The sequence below is a fragment of the Notolepis coatsorum genome, assembly GCF_963971535.1.
Source record: "Notolepis coatsorum genome assembly, chromosome: 15".
In the NCBI taxonomy this organism is placed as follows: domain Eukaryota; kingdom Metazoa; phylum Chordata; class Actinopteri; order Aulopiformes; family Paralepididae; genus Notolepis; species Notolepis coatsorum.
This window is the reverse complement of record NC_140179.1, coordinates 74,865,229-74,884,527: the sequence shown is the minus strand read 5'-3', so window position 1 is coordinate 74,884,527 and position 19,299 is coordinate 74,865,229. Positions and strand designations below refer to the sequence as shown.

General features: G+C 43.2%; 1 protein-coding gene across 1 annotated transcript in view; it reads left to right on the top strand.

The window, feature by feature from the left end:
• The window catches only part of LOC311242089 (cadherin-23-like), a gene marked incomplete at both ends in the record, with an annotated part of 145,750 nt that overhangs the window by 44,934 nt on the left and 81,517 nt on the right, over positions 1-19,299 (top strand). Inside the window, 7 exons of the mRNA XM_084331040.1 lie at positions 2,958-3,130; positions 3,861-4,023; positions 10,731-10,903; positions 11,632-11,794; positions 14,901-15,073; positions 15,804-15,966; positions 19,047-19,219. Coding sequence (XP_084187166.1) covers positions 2,958-3,130; positions 3,861-4,023; positions 10,731-10,903; positions 11,632-11,794; positions 14,901-15,073; positions 15,804-15,966; positions 19,047-19,219 — 1,181 coding nt within the window. The remainder of the gene's footprint in view (positions 1-2,957; positions 3,131-3,860; positions 4,024-10,730; positions 10,904-11,631; positions 11,795-14,900; positions 15,074-15,803; positions 15,967-19,046; positions 19,220-19,299) is intronic.

Here is a 19,299-nt window from a genome sequence, read left to right as displayed (position 1 = left end):
AACCCTTTCACTACCACACTACAGATGGTTAACCCTTTCACTACCGCACTGCAGCTGGTGAACCCTTTCACTACCACACTACAAAGGGTTAACCCTTTCACTACCACACTACAGATGGTTAACCCTTTCACTACCACACTACATAAGGTTAACCTTTCACTACCACACTACAGAAGGTTAACCTTTCACTACCACACTACAGATGGTTAACCCTTTCACTACCACACTACAGAAGATTAAACCTTCACTACCACACTACAGAAGGTTAACCTTTCACTACCACACTACAGAAGGTTAACCTTTCACTACCACACTACAAAGGGTTAACCATTTCACTACCACAACACAGATTGTTAACCCTTGTACTACCACACTACAGAAGGTTAACCGTTCACTACCACACTACAAATGGAACGATATCACTACCACACTACAAAGGGTTAACCCCTTCACTAACACACTACAGTTGGTTAACCCTTCCACTACCACACTACATATGGTTAATCCCTTCACTACCACACTACAAATGGTTAACCCTTTCACTACCACACTACAGAAGGTGGAAACCCCATGACAACATACCAGGGATGGTCCTAAACAAATTCTCAGTCCACCAATAGTTATAGGATTTGTCAACTAATTGATTAATTTATTTCATCAACACATCTGTCAAAATTCTATTTCCCTGCGTCATACAGAAGGACCTGTTTAAATCTACCAGAGATATGCTTATCAAATCTAGTGCTTACCAGAGATATGCTTATCAAATCTAGTGCTTACCAGAGATGTGCTTATCATTTATCAGGAAATAACTTGTTCAGCTTGAAAAGAAAAGCATAAAAATCAACTAATCCACTAGCAACATCTTGACTGAGACCAAACCTAGCGATTACCTATGAGGGAGACAGCCTTACACCATACATCATTTCAATATGTAATACACAACACATCCATATTACAAAAAGTGCTACAGATTTGAGACTTGAGTAACATGGTTATTGGGTATGGTCCGATTTTGGATACCTAGCCCTATTTCCTACTCATTGGTGATATTGCTGAATGGTAGGGTCCTTTCTCCGCACAATCCATGTTGTGATATTGTTGAATGGTAGGGTCCTTTCTCAGCACAATCCATGTTGTGATATTGTTGAATGGCACTTAACATGTTTACACATTTAAACATACTCAAAAGGTGCACTTGCTTATTTCAGGGGTTGTACAGACTGAAGTGTGGCCCCATTACTTTATATTGGTTTTGTGGCTAACTAGCCAGAGCTTCAGGTATCCAGTGTGAAGAACAGCATGGACTATGCTGAGAAAGGACTACTGATCTACAATATGAACTGTACGTAGGAAATAAGGCTAGGCGTCCAAAATTGTCCAAAATTGTGTGTGTGTCTGTGTGTGTCTGTCTGTGTGTGTGTGTGTGTGTGTGTGTGTATGTGTGTGTGTGTGTGTGTGTGTGTGTGTTTGTGTGTGTGTGTGTGTGTGTGTGTGTGTGTGTGTGTGTGTGTGTGTGTGTGTGTGTGTGTGTGTGTGTGTGTGTGTGCGTGCGTGCGTGCGTGCGTGCGTGCGTGCGTGCGTGCGTGCGTGCGTGCGTGCGTGCGTGCGTGCGTGCGTGCGTGCGTGCGTGCGTGTGAGAATCCGCGTAATCTCTTGCAAACTATGGGGCCGATCAGCCTGTGCTTTGGCACAGAACGTTACAGAGGCACAAGGATGAGCATGTGGGAATATGTTTCACATCTGGCGACGGGAAGTATTTTTGGGGAATTCATTTCCAGAATTCTCCATTGACTTTCATTGACTTTTGTGTAGTTGTGGTACATATTTCTACAGCCAGAGGGCAATGGTGCAATGCTGGAGATGGTTGGCCAGAGATCAGCACAGAGACATGAGTGTGAGTGTTATTTGAAATAACCACCTCAGCAAACAACTTGTGTGCTAAAGGCACATTCAGATTCAGATTCCTTTATTGTCACAGTTTTTAAAATGTACATACATTCTGAAAATGTGAGATGCTTGTTTTCCTTGGCTCCTCAACCGTAGTAGTGTGCAATACAACAAATAGACTTAAAATAATCCTATACTATACAATATAACTTTACTATGGTACTCTATGCTATGTTGCTATCCCTATACTATCTATACTCCTATAATCTATGCTATACAATCCTATGCTAAGCTATATTACTATACAATGTAACGGTGAAGTTAAAGTCAAGTTAAACAGTGAAGTTAAAGAGCAGCGGATGATAAATAGACATATCTTGAACGTTTTTTGGAAATAAAAAAGAGATTTTGTGCATGAGGTAGCAGCAGCGTGTGGTGTCCAAGTAATTTAAGGTGCTTTGTGTGCGTTTCCCTGATGGTTCAGAGTCTCTCAGTCAGTAGCCTGTTGGCCCGGTGGAAGTAGCTGTTCAGAGTCTCTCAGTCAGTAGCCTGTTGGCCCGGTGGAAGTAGCTGTTCAGAGTCTCTCAGTCAGTAGCCTGTTGGCCCGGTGGAAGTAGCTGTTCAGAGTCTCTCAGTCAGTAGCCTGTTGGCCCGGTGGAAGTAGCTGTTCAGAGTCTCTCAGTCAGTAGCCTGTTGGCCCGGTGGAAGTAGCTGTTCAGAGTTCTTTTGGAGGTGGATCATAAATCTCAATGAAAACCACAAACTGCATGAAAGCACTTGAGACTTACACACATCCTGAAAAGGCCACAAGAGACGACATAAAACGTATGTGTACATGCCATATGTCCTTCATTCATTGGGGGGGAACTATACATGACCCACTATCATGAGGACATAATGTGCTCCAATGATTCCTCATTATTAGTTCCTCCTGCTTGATCGCTATTATTGTGCCTCTTGACGTGTTTCTGATAAAGGTTTAAACTTGAGTCCTCCAAACTTGATTTCATTTCAAATATAATTTGCCAGTACAAAATAATCTATTCCCTTTGCTTCAAACCACCCAGATCATTCCTTCATGAGGGTAACGGCTGTGGATCTAGACGACCCAGAGACGTATAACGGCATTGTTAGGTATCGGATACTGATTCAGGTGCCAGCGCTCCCCCGGCCAGCGATGTTTGATATAAACCCAGTGAGTGGAGTGATCAGTGTGGCAGCAGCCGGACTGGACAGAGAGGTAAAGTAGTTCCTACAGCAATGTCCTCTTCCACGCCTCTATTGTTCACTTTGTCATCCATCCATACAAGGGATGGGACAAAAGGTCCATACTGCGATATATCGTCGTACATCCTCCACATGTTATCGATACTTTTCTCTCTATATATTTTTTTTAAAGAAGATGTTTTCTTTTTCTTTTTTCTTGACAATCCCATTTTACTGCAACAAAAATGATTGGAATGAGGTGAACAGACTGAAAACGTTATCTTATTAGATAAAACAGATGATGTATATATTTTGTTTTTATTGCAGATGGTAACAAAGTTTTCCGTTGGGCACATAATTCATAATTAATAATCAAGTTGCGGTCAGTGTGTATTAAAGAACCACTATGCAATTTGTTGTACATTGTTTAATATACAATTGGGCAGTTTGTGATGCACACTAAATAATCTGATACGCTTTCATGTCAATTCTGTGAAAAATACATAATTCCTGCTTTGTGCCTTTTCATGGGTATCTTTTCTTCTTCAGTTACATATATTGTATATATTGTAGATTACATTTCTTGCAATATATTGATTATCGCAGATATTGTGTATCTGAGTGATATTATCATTATGGAGGGCCAGATATCAGTATCGTATTGTGAGTTACTCGTATCATCCCATCCATAATCCATACTGTACATAGATCTGCTCTTCATTCTAACCCCCCCCCCCCCCCTTCTTATTTACATTTACATTTAGACTCATCCAAAGTACACGCTGGTCATCGAGGCTGCAGATCTGGAAGGGGTGGGGCACACAGCTAACTGCACCGCTATCATCAAAGTCATTGACCAGAATGACAATAAACCTGTATTCAGCCAAGACCCCTACCACGGCAACGTGAGCGAGGGCACAGCCATCGGTGAGATAGTTATTTAACCCTTTCACTACCACACTACAAAGGGTTAACCCTTTCACTACCACACTACATATGGTTAACCCTTTCAGTACCACACTACAGATGGTTAACCCTTTCACTACCACACTACATATGGTTAACCCTTTCACTACCGCACTGCAGCTGGTTAACCCTTTCACTACCACACTACAAAGGGTTAACCCTTTCACTACCACACTACAGATGGTTAACCCTTTCACTACCACACTACATAAGGTTAACCTTTCACTACCACACTACAGAAGGTTAACCTTTCACTACCACACTACATATGGTTAACCCTTTCACTACCACACTACAGAAGATTAAACCTTCACTACCACACTACAGAAGGTTAACCTTTCACTACCACACTACAGAAGGTTAACCTTTCACTACCACACTACAAAGGGTTGACCATTTCACTACCACAACACAGATGGTTAACCCTTGTACTACCACACTACAGAAGGTTAACCGTTCACTACCACACTACAAATGGAACGATATCACTACCACACTACAAAGGGTTAACCCCTTCACTAACACACTACAGTTGGTTAACCCTTCCACTACCACACTACATATGGTTAATCCCTTCACTACCACACTACAAATGGTTAACCCTTTCACTACCACACTACAGAAGGTGGAAACCCCATGACAACATACCAGGGATGGTCCTAAACAAATTCTCAGTCCACCAATAGTTATAGGATTTGTCAACTAATTGATTAATTTATTTCATCAACACATCTGTCAAAATTCTATTTCCCTGCGTCATACAGAAGGACCTGTTTAAATCTACCAGAGATATGCTTATCAAATCTAGTGCTTACCAGAGATATGCTTATCAAATCTAGTGCTTACCAGAGATGTGCTTATCATTTATCAGGAAATAACTTGTTCAGCTTGAAAAGAAAAGCATAAAAATCAACTAATCCACTAGCAACATCTTGACTGAGACCAAACCTAGCGATTACCTATGAGGGAGACAGCCTTACACCATACATCATTTCAATATGTAATACACAACACATCCATATTACAAAAAGTGCTACAGATTTGAGACTTGAGTAACATGGTTATTGGGTATGGTCCGATTTTGGATACCTAGCCCTATTTCCTACTCATTGGTGATATTGCTGAATGGTAGGGTCCTTTCTCCGCACAATCCATGTTGTGATATTGTTGAATGGTAGGGTCCTTTCTCAGCACAATCCATGTTGTGATATTGTTGAATGGCACTTAACATGTTTACACATTTAAACATACTCAAAAGGTGCACTTGCTTATTTCAGGGGTTGTACAGACTGAAGTGTGGCCCCATTACTTTATATTGGTTTTGTGGCTAACTAGCCAGAGCTGCAGGTATCCAGTGTGAAGAACAGCATGGACTGTGCTGAGAAAGGACTACTGATCTACAATATGAACTGTACGTAGGAAATAAGGCTAGGAGTCCAAAATTGTCCAAAATTGTGTGTGTGCCTGTGTGTGTCTGTCTGTGTGTGTGTGTGTGTGTGTGTGTGTGTATGTGTGTGTGTGTGTGTGTGTGTGTGTGTGTGTGTGTGTGTGTGTGTGTGTGTGTGTGTGTGTGTGTGTGTGTGTGTGTGTGTGTGTGTGTGTGTGTGTGTGTGTGTGTGTGTGTGTGTGTGTGTGTGTGTGTGTGTGTGTGTGTGTGTGTGTGTGTGTGTGTGTGTGTGTGCGTGCGTGCGTGCGTGCGTGCGTGCGTGTGAGAATCCGCGTAATCTCTTGCAAACTATGGGGCCGATCAGCCTGTGCTTTGGCACAGAACGTTACAGAGGCACAATGATGAGCATGTGGGAATATGTTTCACATCTGGCGACGGGAAGTATTTTTGGGGAATTAATTTCCAGAATTCTCCATTGACTTTCATTGACTTTTGTGTAGTTGTGGTACATATTTCTACAGCCAGAGGGCAATGGTGCAATGCTGGAGATGGTTGGCCAGAGGGTCAGCACAGAGACATGAGTGTGAGTGTTATTTGAAATAACCACCTCAGCAAACAACTTGTGTGCTAAAGGCACATTCAGATTCAGATTCCTTTATTGTCACAGCTTTTAAAATGTACATACATTCTGAAAATGTGAGATGCTTGTTTTCCTTGGCTCCTCAACCGTAGTAGTGTGCAATACAACAAATAGACTTAAAATAATCCTATACTATACAATATAACTTTACTATGGTACTCTATGCTATGTTGCTATCCCTATACTATCTATACTCCTATAATCTATGCTATACAATCCTATGCTAAGCTATATTACTATACAATGTAACGGTGAAGTTAAAGTCAAGTTAAACAGTGAAGTTAAAGAGCAGCGGATGATAAATAGACATATCTTGAACGTTTTTTGGAAATAAAAAAGAGATTTTGTGCATGAGGTAGCAGCAGCGTGTGGTGTCCAAGTAATTTAAGGTGCTTTGTGTGCGTTTCCCTGATGGTTCAGAGTCTCTCAGTCAGTAGCCTGTTGGCCCGGTGGAAGTAGCTGTTCAGAGTCTCTCAGTCAGTAGCCTGTTGGCCCGGTGGAAGTAGCTGTTCAGAGTCTCTCAGTCAGTAGCCTGTTGGCCCGGTGGAAGTAGCTGTTCAGAGTCTCTCAGTCAGTAGCCTGTTGGCCCGGCGGAAGTAGCTGTTCAGAGTCTCTCAGTCAGTAGCCTGTTGGCCCGGCGGAAGTAGCTGTTCAGAGTCTCTCAGTCAGTAGCCTGTTGGCCCGGTGGAAGTAGCTGTTCAGAGTCTCTCAGTCAGTAGCCTGTTGGCCCGGTGGAAGTAGCTGTTCAGAGTCTCTCAGTCAGTAGCCTGTTGGCCCGGTGGAAGTAGCTGTTCAGAGTTCTTTTGGAGGTGGATCATAAATCTCAATGAAAACCACAAACTGCATGAAAGCACTTGAGACTTACACACATCCTGAAAAGGCCACAAGAGATGACATAAAACGTATGTGTACATGCCATATGTCCTTCATTCATTGGGGGGGAACTATACATGACCCACTATCATGAGGACATAATGTGCTCCAATGATTCCTCATTATTAGTTCCTCCTGCTTGATCGCTATTAGTTTCAAGTTTCAAGTTTCAAGTTTCTTTAATAGTTGTCATACAGAAGTACAGAATACTTTCATACAAAATGCTTCTTACTGTTACGCTCCAGAGACTGTGCTAGACAAGATAGTATCAAATAACATAGTATAGCATGTAATTTAGAAGAAGAAAATGAGGTCACAGTGTTCGGTATAGACATATGTACAATGTTCTGAGTTACCATATAATATACAATACTATGCAGTGTACTAATGTACAGTACTATATAGTGCAAAGCAGAAATGGGATGAGGTACAATTTAGGTACAATTTACAGTAAGGTGTACGAGTTGTAGTGCAATCCTTCATCAATAAATATAAAGTGTGGGGAGTGGGTGCTACAGTGTGTTTGTTTAAAGTGGGTGTGTGCTATAAAGTGTGTGGAGTGGGTGCTACAGTGTGTTTGTTTAAAGTGAGTGTGTGCGTGTGGATGTGTGTGCTATGTGCGTTTGGTGGTTGTTGTTGTGTAGTGTTCATTCATTGTTCGTTTAGCAGCCTGATGGCCTGTGGATAGAAGCTTCTTCTGAGTCTTTCTGTGCTCGCCTTGAGACTCCGGTATCGCTTGCCTGACCGCAGCAGTTCAAAGAGGCAGTTGTTCGGGTGACTGGAGTCTTTAATGATTCTCTTAGCCTTGCCCTTGCAACGCTTGTTGTAAATGTTCTGGAGGGTGGGGAGCCCCCCTCCAATTGTGCGTTCGGCTGAACGTGTCACTCTTTGTAGTCTGCTTCGGTCTTGTGCAGTGCTATTCCCAAACCAGGAGGTGATGTTGCCGGTCAAGATGCTCTCTATTGTACATGAGTAGAAGTTCTTAAGGATCTTCTGACTGACTTGGAACTTCCTTAGGCGCCTGAGGAAGTAGAGGCGTTGTCGTGCCTTCTTCACAACACTGTCAATGTGTGTGGTCCATGTCAAGTCCTCGGATATGTAGGCTCCGAGGTACTTAAAGCTGTTGACTCTCTCAACCGGTGCCCCGTCGATGCTGAGGGGGCTGTAGTCCTTGACCCCCGACCTCCTGAAGTCCACAATCATCTCCTTTGTTTTGCTGACGTTCAGGGAGAGGCTGTTTTCCTGGCACCATCCCGCCAGGACCTTGACCTCTTCCAGGTAGGCCCTCTCGTCGTTGGCAGAGATCAGGCCCACCACCACTGTGTCGTCAGCAAATTTGATGATTGTATTGCTACTCCGCTGAGCCACACAGTCGTGTGTGTACAGGGAGTAGAGGAGGGGACTCAGAACACAGCCCTGGGGGGCCCCTATGTTGAGGGTGATGGATGAGGAGGTGCAGTTGCCTGCTCTCACCACCTGGGGTCTGCCAGTCAGGAAGTCCAAGACCCACTGGCAGAGGTCATAGTTCAAGCCCAGGTCCCTGAGCTTGGCTATGAGTATGGAGGGGACTATGGTATTGAATGCCGAGCTGTAGTCGATGAATAGCATTCTCACATAGTTCCCCTGCCTCTTGTCCAGGTGTGATGCTGCTGTGTGCAGCACATGGGCTATGGCGTCCTCCGTGGACCTGTTGGGGCGGTATGCAAATTGCAGGGGGTCCATGTTGATGGGGAGGGAGGAGCAGATGTAGCCCTTTACTAGCTTCTCAAAGCACTTCATGGCTATGGAGGTGAGAGCTACAGGGCGGTAGTCGTTGAGGCAAGCAGGCTTGGATTTTTTGGGTACAGGGATAATAGTGGACTTCTTCAGGCAGGTGGGGATGACAGCCTGTTCTAAGGACAGGTTAAATATGTCAGTGAATACTGGGGCCAGTTGGTCGGCACAGACTTTTAGGACGCGGCCGGGGATGCCGTCCGGACCTGCTGCCTTCCTGATATTCACTTTTTTAAAGGTCCGCCTCACCTCATGCTCTGTTACCCTGAACACTGCGCCTCCATCAGCAGCCGACCCCCCCCCCCCATTGCCGTGGCTTGTGAGCTGGTGTTGTTATTACCAGCATCAAACCTTGCATAGAAGGTATTGAGGTCATTTGCTAAGGAGATGTCACTGTTCAGTTTGAGGGAGGCGCCTTTGTAGTCTGTCATCGTTTTGAGCCCCTGCCACATAGCTCTAGCGTCAGCTTGTTCAAACTGGAGTTCAATTTTATCCCTGTAGCGCCGTTTGGCCTCTGACACTGTCCTCCTTACGTTGTATCGCGCCACCTTGTGATCATTCATGTTGCCTGCCACTAGGCCGTCGTTGTATGCTTTGGTGCGCTCTCTCAGAGCTTCACGGACGGATTTGTCTACCCAGGGTTTTTGATTTGGGTAGACTCTCATTTTGGTAGTGGGGATTGTTTCTTCCACCATAGTACAAACATAGTCCACCACTGTCTCCGTGTAGACATTAATGTTATCTGTGTCGCGGAACACATTCCAGTCTGTGCAGTCAAACACAGACCGGAGCGTCTCCTCTGACGTCAAATCCCATTTCTGCACCTCTCGCGAGACTACAGGAGTACTTTTGATTCTCTGTTTGTACTTTGGTGAAAGAAAGATTGACGCGTGATCTGATTTACCAAAGCCACTATCAGAATGAGCCTTGTAGCCACCTTTAAATTGCGTGTAACAGTGATCTAGGATGTTACCGCCTCTGGTGTTGCAAGTCACATGCTGATAGAAGTCAGGTAATACCTTTCTCAGATTGGCGCTATTGAAATCACCCAGCACCAAAATGGCGGCGTTAACGTTCGTCGCTTGTATTCTATTTACCTCGTCGTGGAGTCTGGAGAGCGCGGCGTTGTTGCTGGCTTGCGGTGGAATATACACTCCTACAAGGATGATCGCCGTTAACTCCCTCGGGAGGAAGAAAGGACGGCACTTGATGGTTATATACTCCAGGTCTGGGCAGCAGTGGTTGGATAATTCCTTCACGTTAGTTGGATCGCTCCAATTTTTGTTAAACATGAAGGCAATACCTCCTCCACGTTGTTTACCGGACTCTGCTGTCCAATCCTTGCGATGGATAAAGAAGTGATCGGCTGGTTGAATTGCGTGATCTGGAACCTCCGGCGTGAGCCACGTTTCGGTGAAGCAGAGAACGTTGCAGTCCCTAACGTCTCTTTGGTATTGAATCCTTGCTCGGATGTCATCCAGTTTATTGTCAATTGATTGTACATTGGCTAGCAATATACTGGGCAATCGTGTTCGGTGGCGTCTGGATCTCAGCCTGTTACGGATCCCAGCTCTCTTCCCACGCCGTCTGGTTCCTCTGTTCCTGGGATCAAGGAACAAAGGATCTGGTCCTAATCTCCGGAGAATCTCTTCAGGCCATTGTTGCGGTTCAGAAAGCTGGTCCAGTGAATAATCCAGTTGGTAAATTTCCCGTAATCCAATGTCTATGAGTGACTGACGGTCATACACATTAAATGCACCAACAGTTGGTACAAACAAAACTATAAAAACTATAAATATTAACAAAAGTAAGCAAAGTCTCGACGGAGCGCACAGACAGGCAGCCGGTCGTTGCGGCGCCATCTTTCTTTCTATTATTGTGCCTATTGACGTGTTTCTGATAAAGGTTTAAACTTGAGTCCTCCAAACTTGATTTCATTTCAAATATAATTTGCCAGTACAAAATAATCTATTCCCTTTGCTTCAAACCACCCAGATCATTCCTTCATGAGGGTAACGGCTGTGGATCTAGACGACCCAGAGACGTATAACGGCATCGTTAGCTATCGGATACTGACTCAGGTGCCAGCGCTCCCCCGGCCAGCGATGTTTGATATAAACCCAGTGAGTGGAGTGATCAGTGTGGCAGCAGCCGGACTGGACAGAGAGGTAAAGTAGTTCCTACAGCAATGTCCTCTTCCACGCCTCTATTGTTCACTTTGTCATCCATCCATACAAGGGATGGGACAAAAGGTCCATACTGCGATATATCATCGTACATCCTCCACATGTTATCGATACTTTTCTCTCTATATATTTTTTTTAAAGAAGATGTTTTCTTTTTCTTTTTTCTTGACAATCCCATTTTACTGCAACAAAAATGATTGGAATGAGGTGAACAGACTGAAAATGTTATCTTATTAGATAAAACAGATGATGTATATATTTTGTTTTTATTGCAGATGGTAACAAAGTTCTCCGTTGGGCACATAATTCATAATTAATAATCAAGTTGCGGTCAGTGTGTATTAAAGAACCACTATGCAATTTGTTGTACATTGTTTAATATACAATTGGGCAGTTTGTGATGCACACTAAATAATCTGATACGCTTTCATGTCAATTCTGTGAAAAATACATAATTCCTGCTTTGTGCCTTTTCATGGGTATCTTTTCTTCTTCAGTTACATATATTGTATATATTGTAGATTACATTTCTTGCAATATATTGATTATCGCAGATATTGTGTATCTGAGTGATATTATCATTATGGAGGGCCAGATATCAGTATCGTATTGTGAGTTACTCGTATCATCCCATCCATAATCCATACTGTACATAGATCTGCTCTTCATTCTAACCCCCCCCCCCCCTTCTTATTTACATTTACATTTAGACTCATCCAAAGTACACGCTGGTCATCGAGGCTGCAGATCTGGAAGGGGTGGGGCACACAGCTAACTGCACCGCTATCATCAAAGTCATTGACCAGAACGACAATAAACCTGTATTCAGCCAAGACTTCTACCACGGCAACGTGAGCGAGGGCACAGCCATCGGTGAGATAGTTATTTAACCCTTTCACTACCACACTACAAAGGGTTAACCCTTTCACTACCACACTACATATGGTTAACCCTTTCAGTACCACACTACAGATGGTTAGCCCTTTCACTACCACACTACAGATGGTTAACCCTTTCACTACCGCACTGCAGCTGGTTAACCCTTTCACTACCACACTACAAAGGGTTAACCCTTTCACTACCACACTACAGATGGTTAACCCTTTCACTACCACACTACATAAGGTTAACCTTTCACTACCACACTACAGAAGGTTAACCTTTCACTACCACACTACAGATGGTTAACCCTTTCACTACCACACTACAGAAGATTAAACCTTCACTACCACACTACAGAAGGTTAACCTTTCACTACCACACTACAGAAGGTTAACCTTTCACTACCACACTACAAATGGTTAACCCTTTCACTACCACAAGACAGATGGTTAACCCTTTTACTACCACACTACAGAAGGTTAACCTTTCACTACCACACTACAAATGGAACGATTTCACTACCACACTACAAATGGTTAACCCCTTCACTAACACTACAGTTGGTTAACCCTTTCACTACCACACTACATATGGTTAATCCCTTCACTACCACACTACAAATGGTTAACCCTTTCACTACCACACTACAGAAGGCGGAAACCCTATGACAACATACCAGGGATGGTCCTAAACAAATTCTCAGTCCACCAATAGTTATAGGATTTGTCAACTAATTGATTAATTTATTTCATCAACACATCTGTCAAAATTCTATTTCCCTGCGTCATACAGAAGGACCTGTTTAAATCTACCAGAGATATGCTTATCAAATCTAGTGCTTACCAGAGATATGCTTATCAAATCTAGTGCTTACCAGAGATGTGCTTATCATTTATCAGGAAATAACTTGTTCAGCTTGAAAAGAAAAGCATAAAAATCAACTAATCCACTAGCAACATCTTGACTGAGACCAAACCTAGCGATTACCTATGAGGGAGACAGCCTTACACCATACATAATTTCAATATGTAATACACAACACATCCATATTACAAAAAGTGCTACAGATTTGAGACTTGAGTAACATGGTTATTGGGTATGGTCCGATTTTGGATACCTAGCCCTATTTCCTACTCATTGGTGATATTGCTGAATGGTAGGGTCCTTTCTCCGCACAATCCATGTTGTGATATTGTTGAATGGTAGGGTCCTTTCTCAGCACAATCCATGTTGTGATATTGTTGAATGGCACTTAACATGTTTACACATTTAAACATACTCAAAAGGTGCGCTTGCTTATTTCAGGGGTTGTACAGACTGAAGTGTGGCCCCATTACTTTATATTGGTTTTGTGGCTAACTAGCCAGAGCTGCAGGTATCCTGTGTGAAGAACAGCATGGACTGTGCTGAGAAAGGACTCTACTGATCTACAATATGATCTGTACGTAGGAAATAAGGCTAGGAGTCCAAAATTGTCCAAAATTGTGTGTGTCTGTGTGTCTGTGTGTGTGTGTGTGTGTGTGTGTGTGTGTGTGTGTGTGTGTGTGTGTGTGTGTGTGTGTGTGTGTGTGTGTGTGTGTGTGTGTGTGTGTGTGTGTGTGTGTGTGTGTGTGTGTGTGTGTGTGCGTGCGTGCGTGCGTGCGTGCGTGCGTGCGTGCGTGCGTGCGTGCGTGCGTGCGTGCGTGCGTGCGTGCGTGCGTGTGTGTGTGTGTGCGTGTGTGAGTGTGTGTGTGAGTGTGTGTGTGTGTGTGTGTGTGTGTGTGTGTGTGTGTGCGTGTGAGAATCCGCGTAATCTCTTGCAAACTATGGGGCTGATCAGCCTGTGCTTTGGCACAGAACGTTACAGAGGCACAAGGATGAGCATGTGGGAATATGTTTCACATCTGGCGACGGGAAGTATTTTTGGGGAATTCATTTCCAGAATTCTCCATTGACTTTCATTGACTTTTGTGTAGTTGTGGTACATATTTCTACCGCCAGAGGGCAATGGTGCAATGCTGGAGATGGTTGGCCAGAGGGTCAGCACAGAGACATGAGTGTGAGTGTTATTTGAAATAACCACCTCAGCAAACAACTTGTGTGCTAAAGGCACATTCAGATACAGATTCATTTATTGTCACAGCTTTTTAAAATGTACATACATTCTGAAAATGTGAGATGCTTGTTTTCCTTGGCTCCTCAACCGTAGTAGTGTGCAATACAACAAATAGACTTAAAATAATCCTATACTATACAATATAACTTTACTATGGTACTCTATGCTATGTTGCTATCCCTATACTATCTATACTCCTATAATCTATGCTATACAATCCTATGCTAAGCTATATTACTATACAATGTAACGGTGAAGTTAAAGTCAAGTTAAACAGTGAAGTTAGAGCAGCGGATGATAAATAGACATATCTTGAACGTTTTTTGGAAATAAAAAAGAGATTTTGTGCATGAGGTAGCAGCAGCGTGTGGTGTGCAAGTAATTTAAGGTGCTTTGTGTGCGTGTCCCTGATGGTTCAGAGTCTCTCAGTCAGTAGCCTGTTGGCCCGGTGGAAGTAGCTGTTCAGAGTCTCTCAGTCAGTAGCCTGTTGGCCCGGTGGAAGTAGCTGTTCAGAGTCTCTCAGTCAGTAGCCTGTTGGCCCGGTGGAAGTAGCTGTTCAGAGTCTCTCAGTCAGTAGCCTGTTGGCCCGGTGGAAGTAGCTGTTCAGAGTCTCTCAGTCAGTAGCCTGTTGGCCCGGTGGAAGTAGCTGTTCAGAGTTCTTTTGGAGGTGGATCATAAATCTCAATGAAAACCACAAACTGCATGAAAGCACTTGAGACTTACACACATCCTGAAAAGGCCACAAGAGACGACATAAAACGTATGTGTACATGCCATATGTCCTTCATTCATTGGGGGGGAACTATACATGACCCACTATCATGAGGACATAATGTGCTCCAATGATTCCTCATTATTAGTTCCTCCTGCTTGATCGCTATTATTGTGCCTCTTGACGTGTTTCTGATAAAGGTTTAAATTTGAGTCCTCCAAACTTGATTTCATTTCTAATATAATTTGCCAGTTCAAAATAATCTATTCCATTTGCTTCAAACCACCCAGATCATTCCTTCATGAGGGTAACGGCTGTGGATCTAGACGACCCAGAGACGTATAACGGCATCGTTAGCTATCGGATACTGACTCAGGTGCCAGCGCTCCCCCGGCCAGCGATGTTTGATATAAACCCAGTGAGTGGAGTGATCAGTGTGGCAGCAGCCGAACTGGACAGAGAGGTAAAGTAGTTCCTACAGCAATGTCCTCTTCCACGCCTCTATTGTTCACTTTGTCATCCATCGATACAAGGGATGGGACAAAAGGTCCATACTGCGATATATCGTCGTACATCCTCCACATGTTATCGATACTTTTCTCTCTATATATTTTTTTTAAAGAAGATGTTTTCTTTTTCTTTTTTCTTGACAATCCCATTTTACTGCAACAAAAATGATTGGAATGAGGTGAACAGACTGAAAACGTTATCTTATTAGATAAAACAGATGATGTATATATTTTGTTTTTATTGCAGATGGTAACAAAGTTCTCCGTTGGGCACATAATTCATAATTAATAATCAAGTTGCGGTCAGTGTGTATTAAAGAACCACTATGCAATTTGTTGTACATTGTTTAATATACAATTGGGCAGTTTGTGACGCACACTAAATAATCTGATACGCTTTCATGTCAATTCTGTGAAAAATACATAATTCCTGCTTTGTGCCTTTTCATGGGTATCTTTTCTTCTTCAGTTACATATATTGTATATATTGTAGATTACATGTCTTGCAATATATTGATTATCGCAGATATTGTGTATCTGAGTGATATTATCATTATGGAGGGCCAGATATCAGTATCGTATTGTGAGTTACTTGTATCATCCCATCCATAATCCATACTGTACATAGATCTGCTCTTCATTCTAACCCCCCCCCCCCCCCTTCTTATTTACATTTACATTTAGACTCATCCAAAGTACACGCTGGTCATCGAGGCTGCAGATCTGGAAGGGGTGGGGCACACAGCTAACTGCACCGCTATCATCAAAGTCATTGACCAGAACGACAATAAACCTGTATTCAGCCAAGACCCCTACCACGGCAACGTGAGCGAGGGCACAGCCATCGGTGAGATAGTTATTTAACCCTTTCACTACCACACTACAAAGGGTTAACCCTTTTCACTACCACACTACATATGGTTAACCCTTTCAGTACCACACTACAGATGGTTAACCCTTTCACTACCACACTACAGATGGTTAACCCTTTCACTACCGCACTGCAGCTGGTTAACCCTTTCACTACCACACTACAAAGGGTTAACCCTTTCACTACCACACTACAGATGGTTAACCCTTTCACTACCACACTACATAAGGTTAACCTTTCACTACCACACTACAGAAGGTTAACCTTTCACTACCACACTACAGATGGTTAACCCTTTCACTACCACACTACAGGAGATTAAACCTTCACTACCACACTACAGAAGGTTAACATTTCACTACCACACTACAGAAGGTTAACCTTTCACTACCACACTACAAAGGGTTAACCCTTTTACTACCACAACACAGATGGTTAACCCTTTTACTACCACACTACAGAAGGTTAACCTTTCACTACCACACTACAAATGGAACGATTTCACTACCACACTACAAAGGGTTAACCCCTTCACTAACACACTACAGTTGGTTAACCCTTTCACTACCACACTACATATGGTTAATCCCTTCACTACCACACTACAAATGGTTAACCCTTTCACTACCACACTACAGAAGGCGGAAACCCCATGACAACATACCAGGGATGGTCCTAAACAAATTCTCAGTCCACCAATAGTTATAGGATTTGTCAACTAATTGATTAATTTATTTCATCAACACGTCTGTCAAAATTCTATTCCCTGCGTCATACAGAAGGACCTGTTTAAATCTACCAGAGATATGCTTATCAAATCTAGTGCTTACCAGAGATATGCTTATCAAATCTAGTGCTTACCAGAGATGTGCTTATCATTTATCAGGAAATAACTTGTTCAGCTTGAAAAGAAAAGCATAAAAATCAACTAATCCACTAGCAACATCTTGACTGAGACCAAACCTAGCGATTACCTATGAGGGAGACAGCCTTACACCATACATCATTTCAATATGTAATACACAACACATCCATATTACAAAAAGTGCTACAGATTTGAGACTTGAGTAACATGGTTATTGGGTATGGTCCGATTTTGGATACCTAGCCCTATTTCCTACTCATTGGTGATATTGCTGAATGGTAGGGTCCTTTCTCTGCACAATCCATGTTGTGATATTGTTGAATGGTAGGGTCCTTTCTCGGCACAATCCATGTTGTGATATTGTTGAATGGCACTTAACATGTTTACACATTTAAACATACTCAAAAGGTGCTTATTTCAGGGGTTGTACAGACTGAAGTGTGGCCCCATTACTTTATATTGGTTTTGTGGCTAACTAGCCAGAGCTGCAGGTATCCAGTGTGAAGAACAGCATGGACTGTGCTGAGAAAGGACTCTACTGATCTACAATATGATCTGTACGTAGGAAATAAGGCTAGGAGTCCAAAATTGTCCAAAATTGTGTGTGTGTCTGTGTGTGTGTGTGTGTGTGTGTGTGTGTGTGTGTGTGTGTGTGTGTGTGTGTGTGTGTGTGTGTGTGTGTGTGTGTGTGTGTGTGTGTGTGTGTGTGTGTGTGTGTGTGTGTGTGTGTGTGTGTGTGTGTGTGTGTGTGTGTGTGTGTGTGTGTGTGTGTGTGTGTGTGTGTGTGCGTGCGTGTGTGTGTGTGTGTGTGTGTGTGTGTGTGTGTGTGTGTGTGTGTGTGTTCATTGACTTTTGTGTAGTTGTGGTACATATTTCTACCGCTAGAGAGCAATGGTGCAATGCTGGAGATGGTTGGCCAGAGGGTCAGCACAGAGACATGAGTGTGAGTGTTATTTGAAATAACCACCTCAGCAAACAACTTGTGTGCTAAAGGCACATTCAGATTCAGATTCCTTTATTGTCACAGCTTTTAAAATGTACATACATTCTGAAAATGTGAGATGCTTGTTTTCCTTGGCTCCTCAACCGTAGTAGTGTGCAATACAACAAATAGACTTAAAATAATCCTATACTATACAATATAACTTTACTATGGTACTCTATGCTATGTTGCTATCCCTATACTATCTATACTCCTATAATCTATGCTATACAATCCTATGCTAAGCTATATTACTATACAATGTAACGGTGAAGTTAAAGTCAAGTTAAACAGTGAAGTTAAAGAGCAGCGGATGATAAATAGACATATCTTGAACGTTTTTTGGAAATAAAAAAGAGATTTTGTGCATGAGGTAGCAGCAGCGTGTGGTGTCCAAGTAATTTAAGGTGCTTTGTGTGCGTGTCCCTGATGGTTCAGAGTCTCTCAGTCAGTATCCTGTTGGCCCGGTGGAAGTAGCTGTTCAGAGTCTCTCAGTCAGTAGCCTGTTGGCCCGGTGGAAGTAGCTGTTCAGAGTCTCTCAGTCAGTAGCCTGTTGGCCCGGTGGAAGTAGCTGTTCAGAGTCTCTCAGTCAGTAGCCTGTTGGCCCGGTGGAAGTAGCTGTTCAGAGTCTCTCAGTCAGTAGCCTGTTGGCCCGGCGGAAGTAGCTGTTCAGAGTCTCTCAGTCAGTAGCCTGTTGGCCCGGTGGAAGTAGCTGTTCAGAGTCTCTCAGTCAGTAGCCTGTTGGCCCGGTGGAAGTAGCTGTTCAGAGTCTCTCAGTCAGTAGCCTGTTGGCCCGGTGGAAGTAGCTGTTCAGAGTCTCTCAGTCAGTAGCCTGTTGGCCCGGCGGAAGTAGCTGTTCAGAGTTCTTTTGGAGGTGGATCATAAATCTCAATGAAAACCACAAACTGCATGAAAGCACTTGAGACTTACACACATCCTGAAAAGGCCACAAGAGACGACATAAAACGTATGTGTACATGCCATATGTCCTTCATTCATTGGGGGGGAACTATACATGACCCACTATCATGAGGACATAATGTGCTCCAATGATTCCTCATTATTAGTTCCTCCTGCTTGATCGCTATTATTGTGCCTCTTGATGAGTTTCTGATAAAGGTTTAAACTTGAGTCCTCCAAACTTGATTTCATTTCAAATATAATTTGCCAGTACAAAATAATCTATTCCCTTTGCTTCAAACCACCCAGATCATTCCTTCATGAGGGTAACAGCTGTGGATCTAGACGACCCAGAGACGTATAACGGCATCGTTAGCTATCGGATACTGACTCAGGTGCCAGCGCTCCCCCGGCCAGCGATGTTTGATATAAACCCAGTGAGTGGAGTGATCAGTGTGGCAGCAGCCGGACTGGACAGAGAGGTAAAGTAGTTCCTACAGCAATGTCCTCTTCCACGCCTCTATTGTTCACTTTGTCATCCATCCATACAAGGGATGGGACA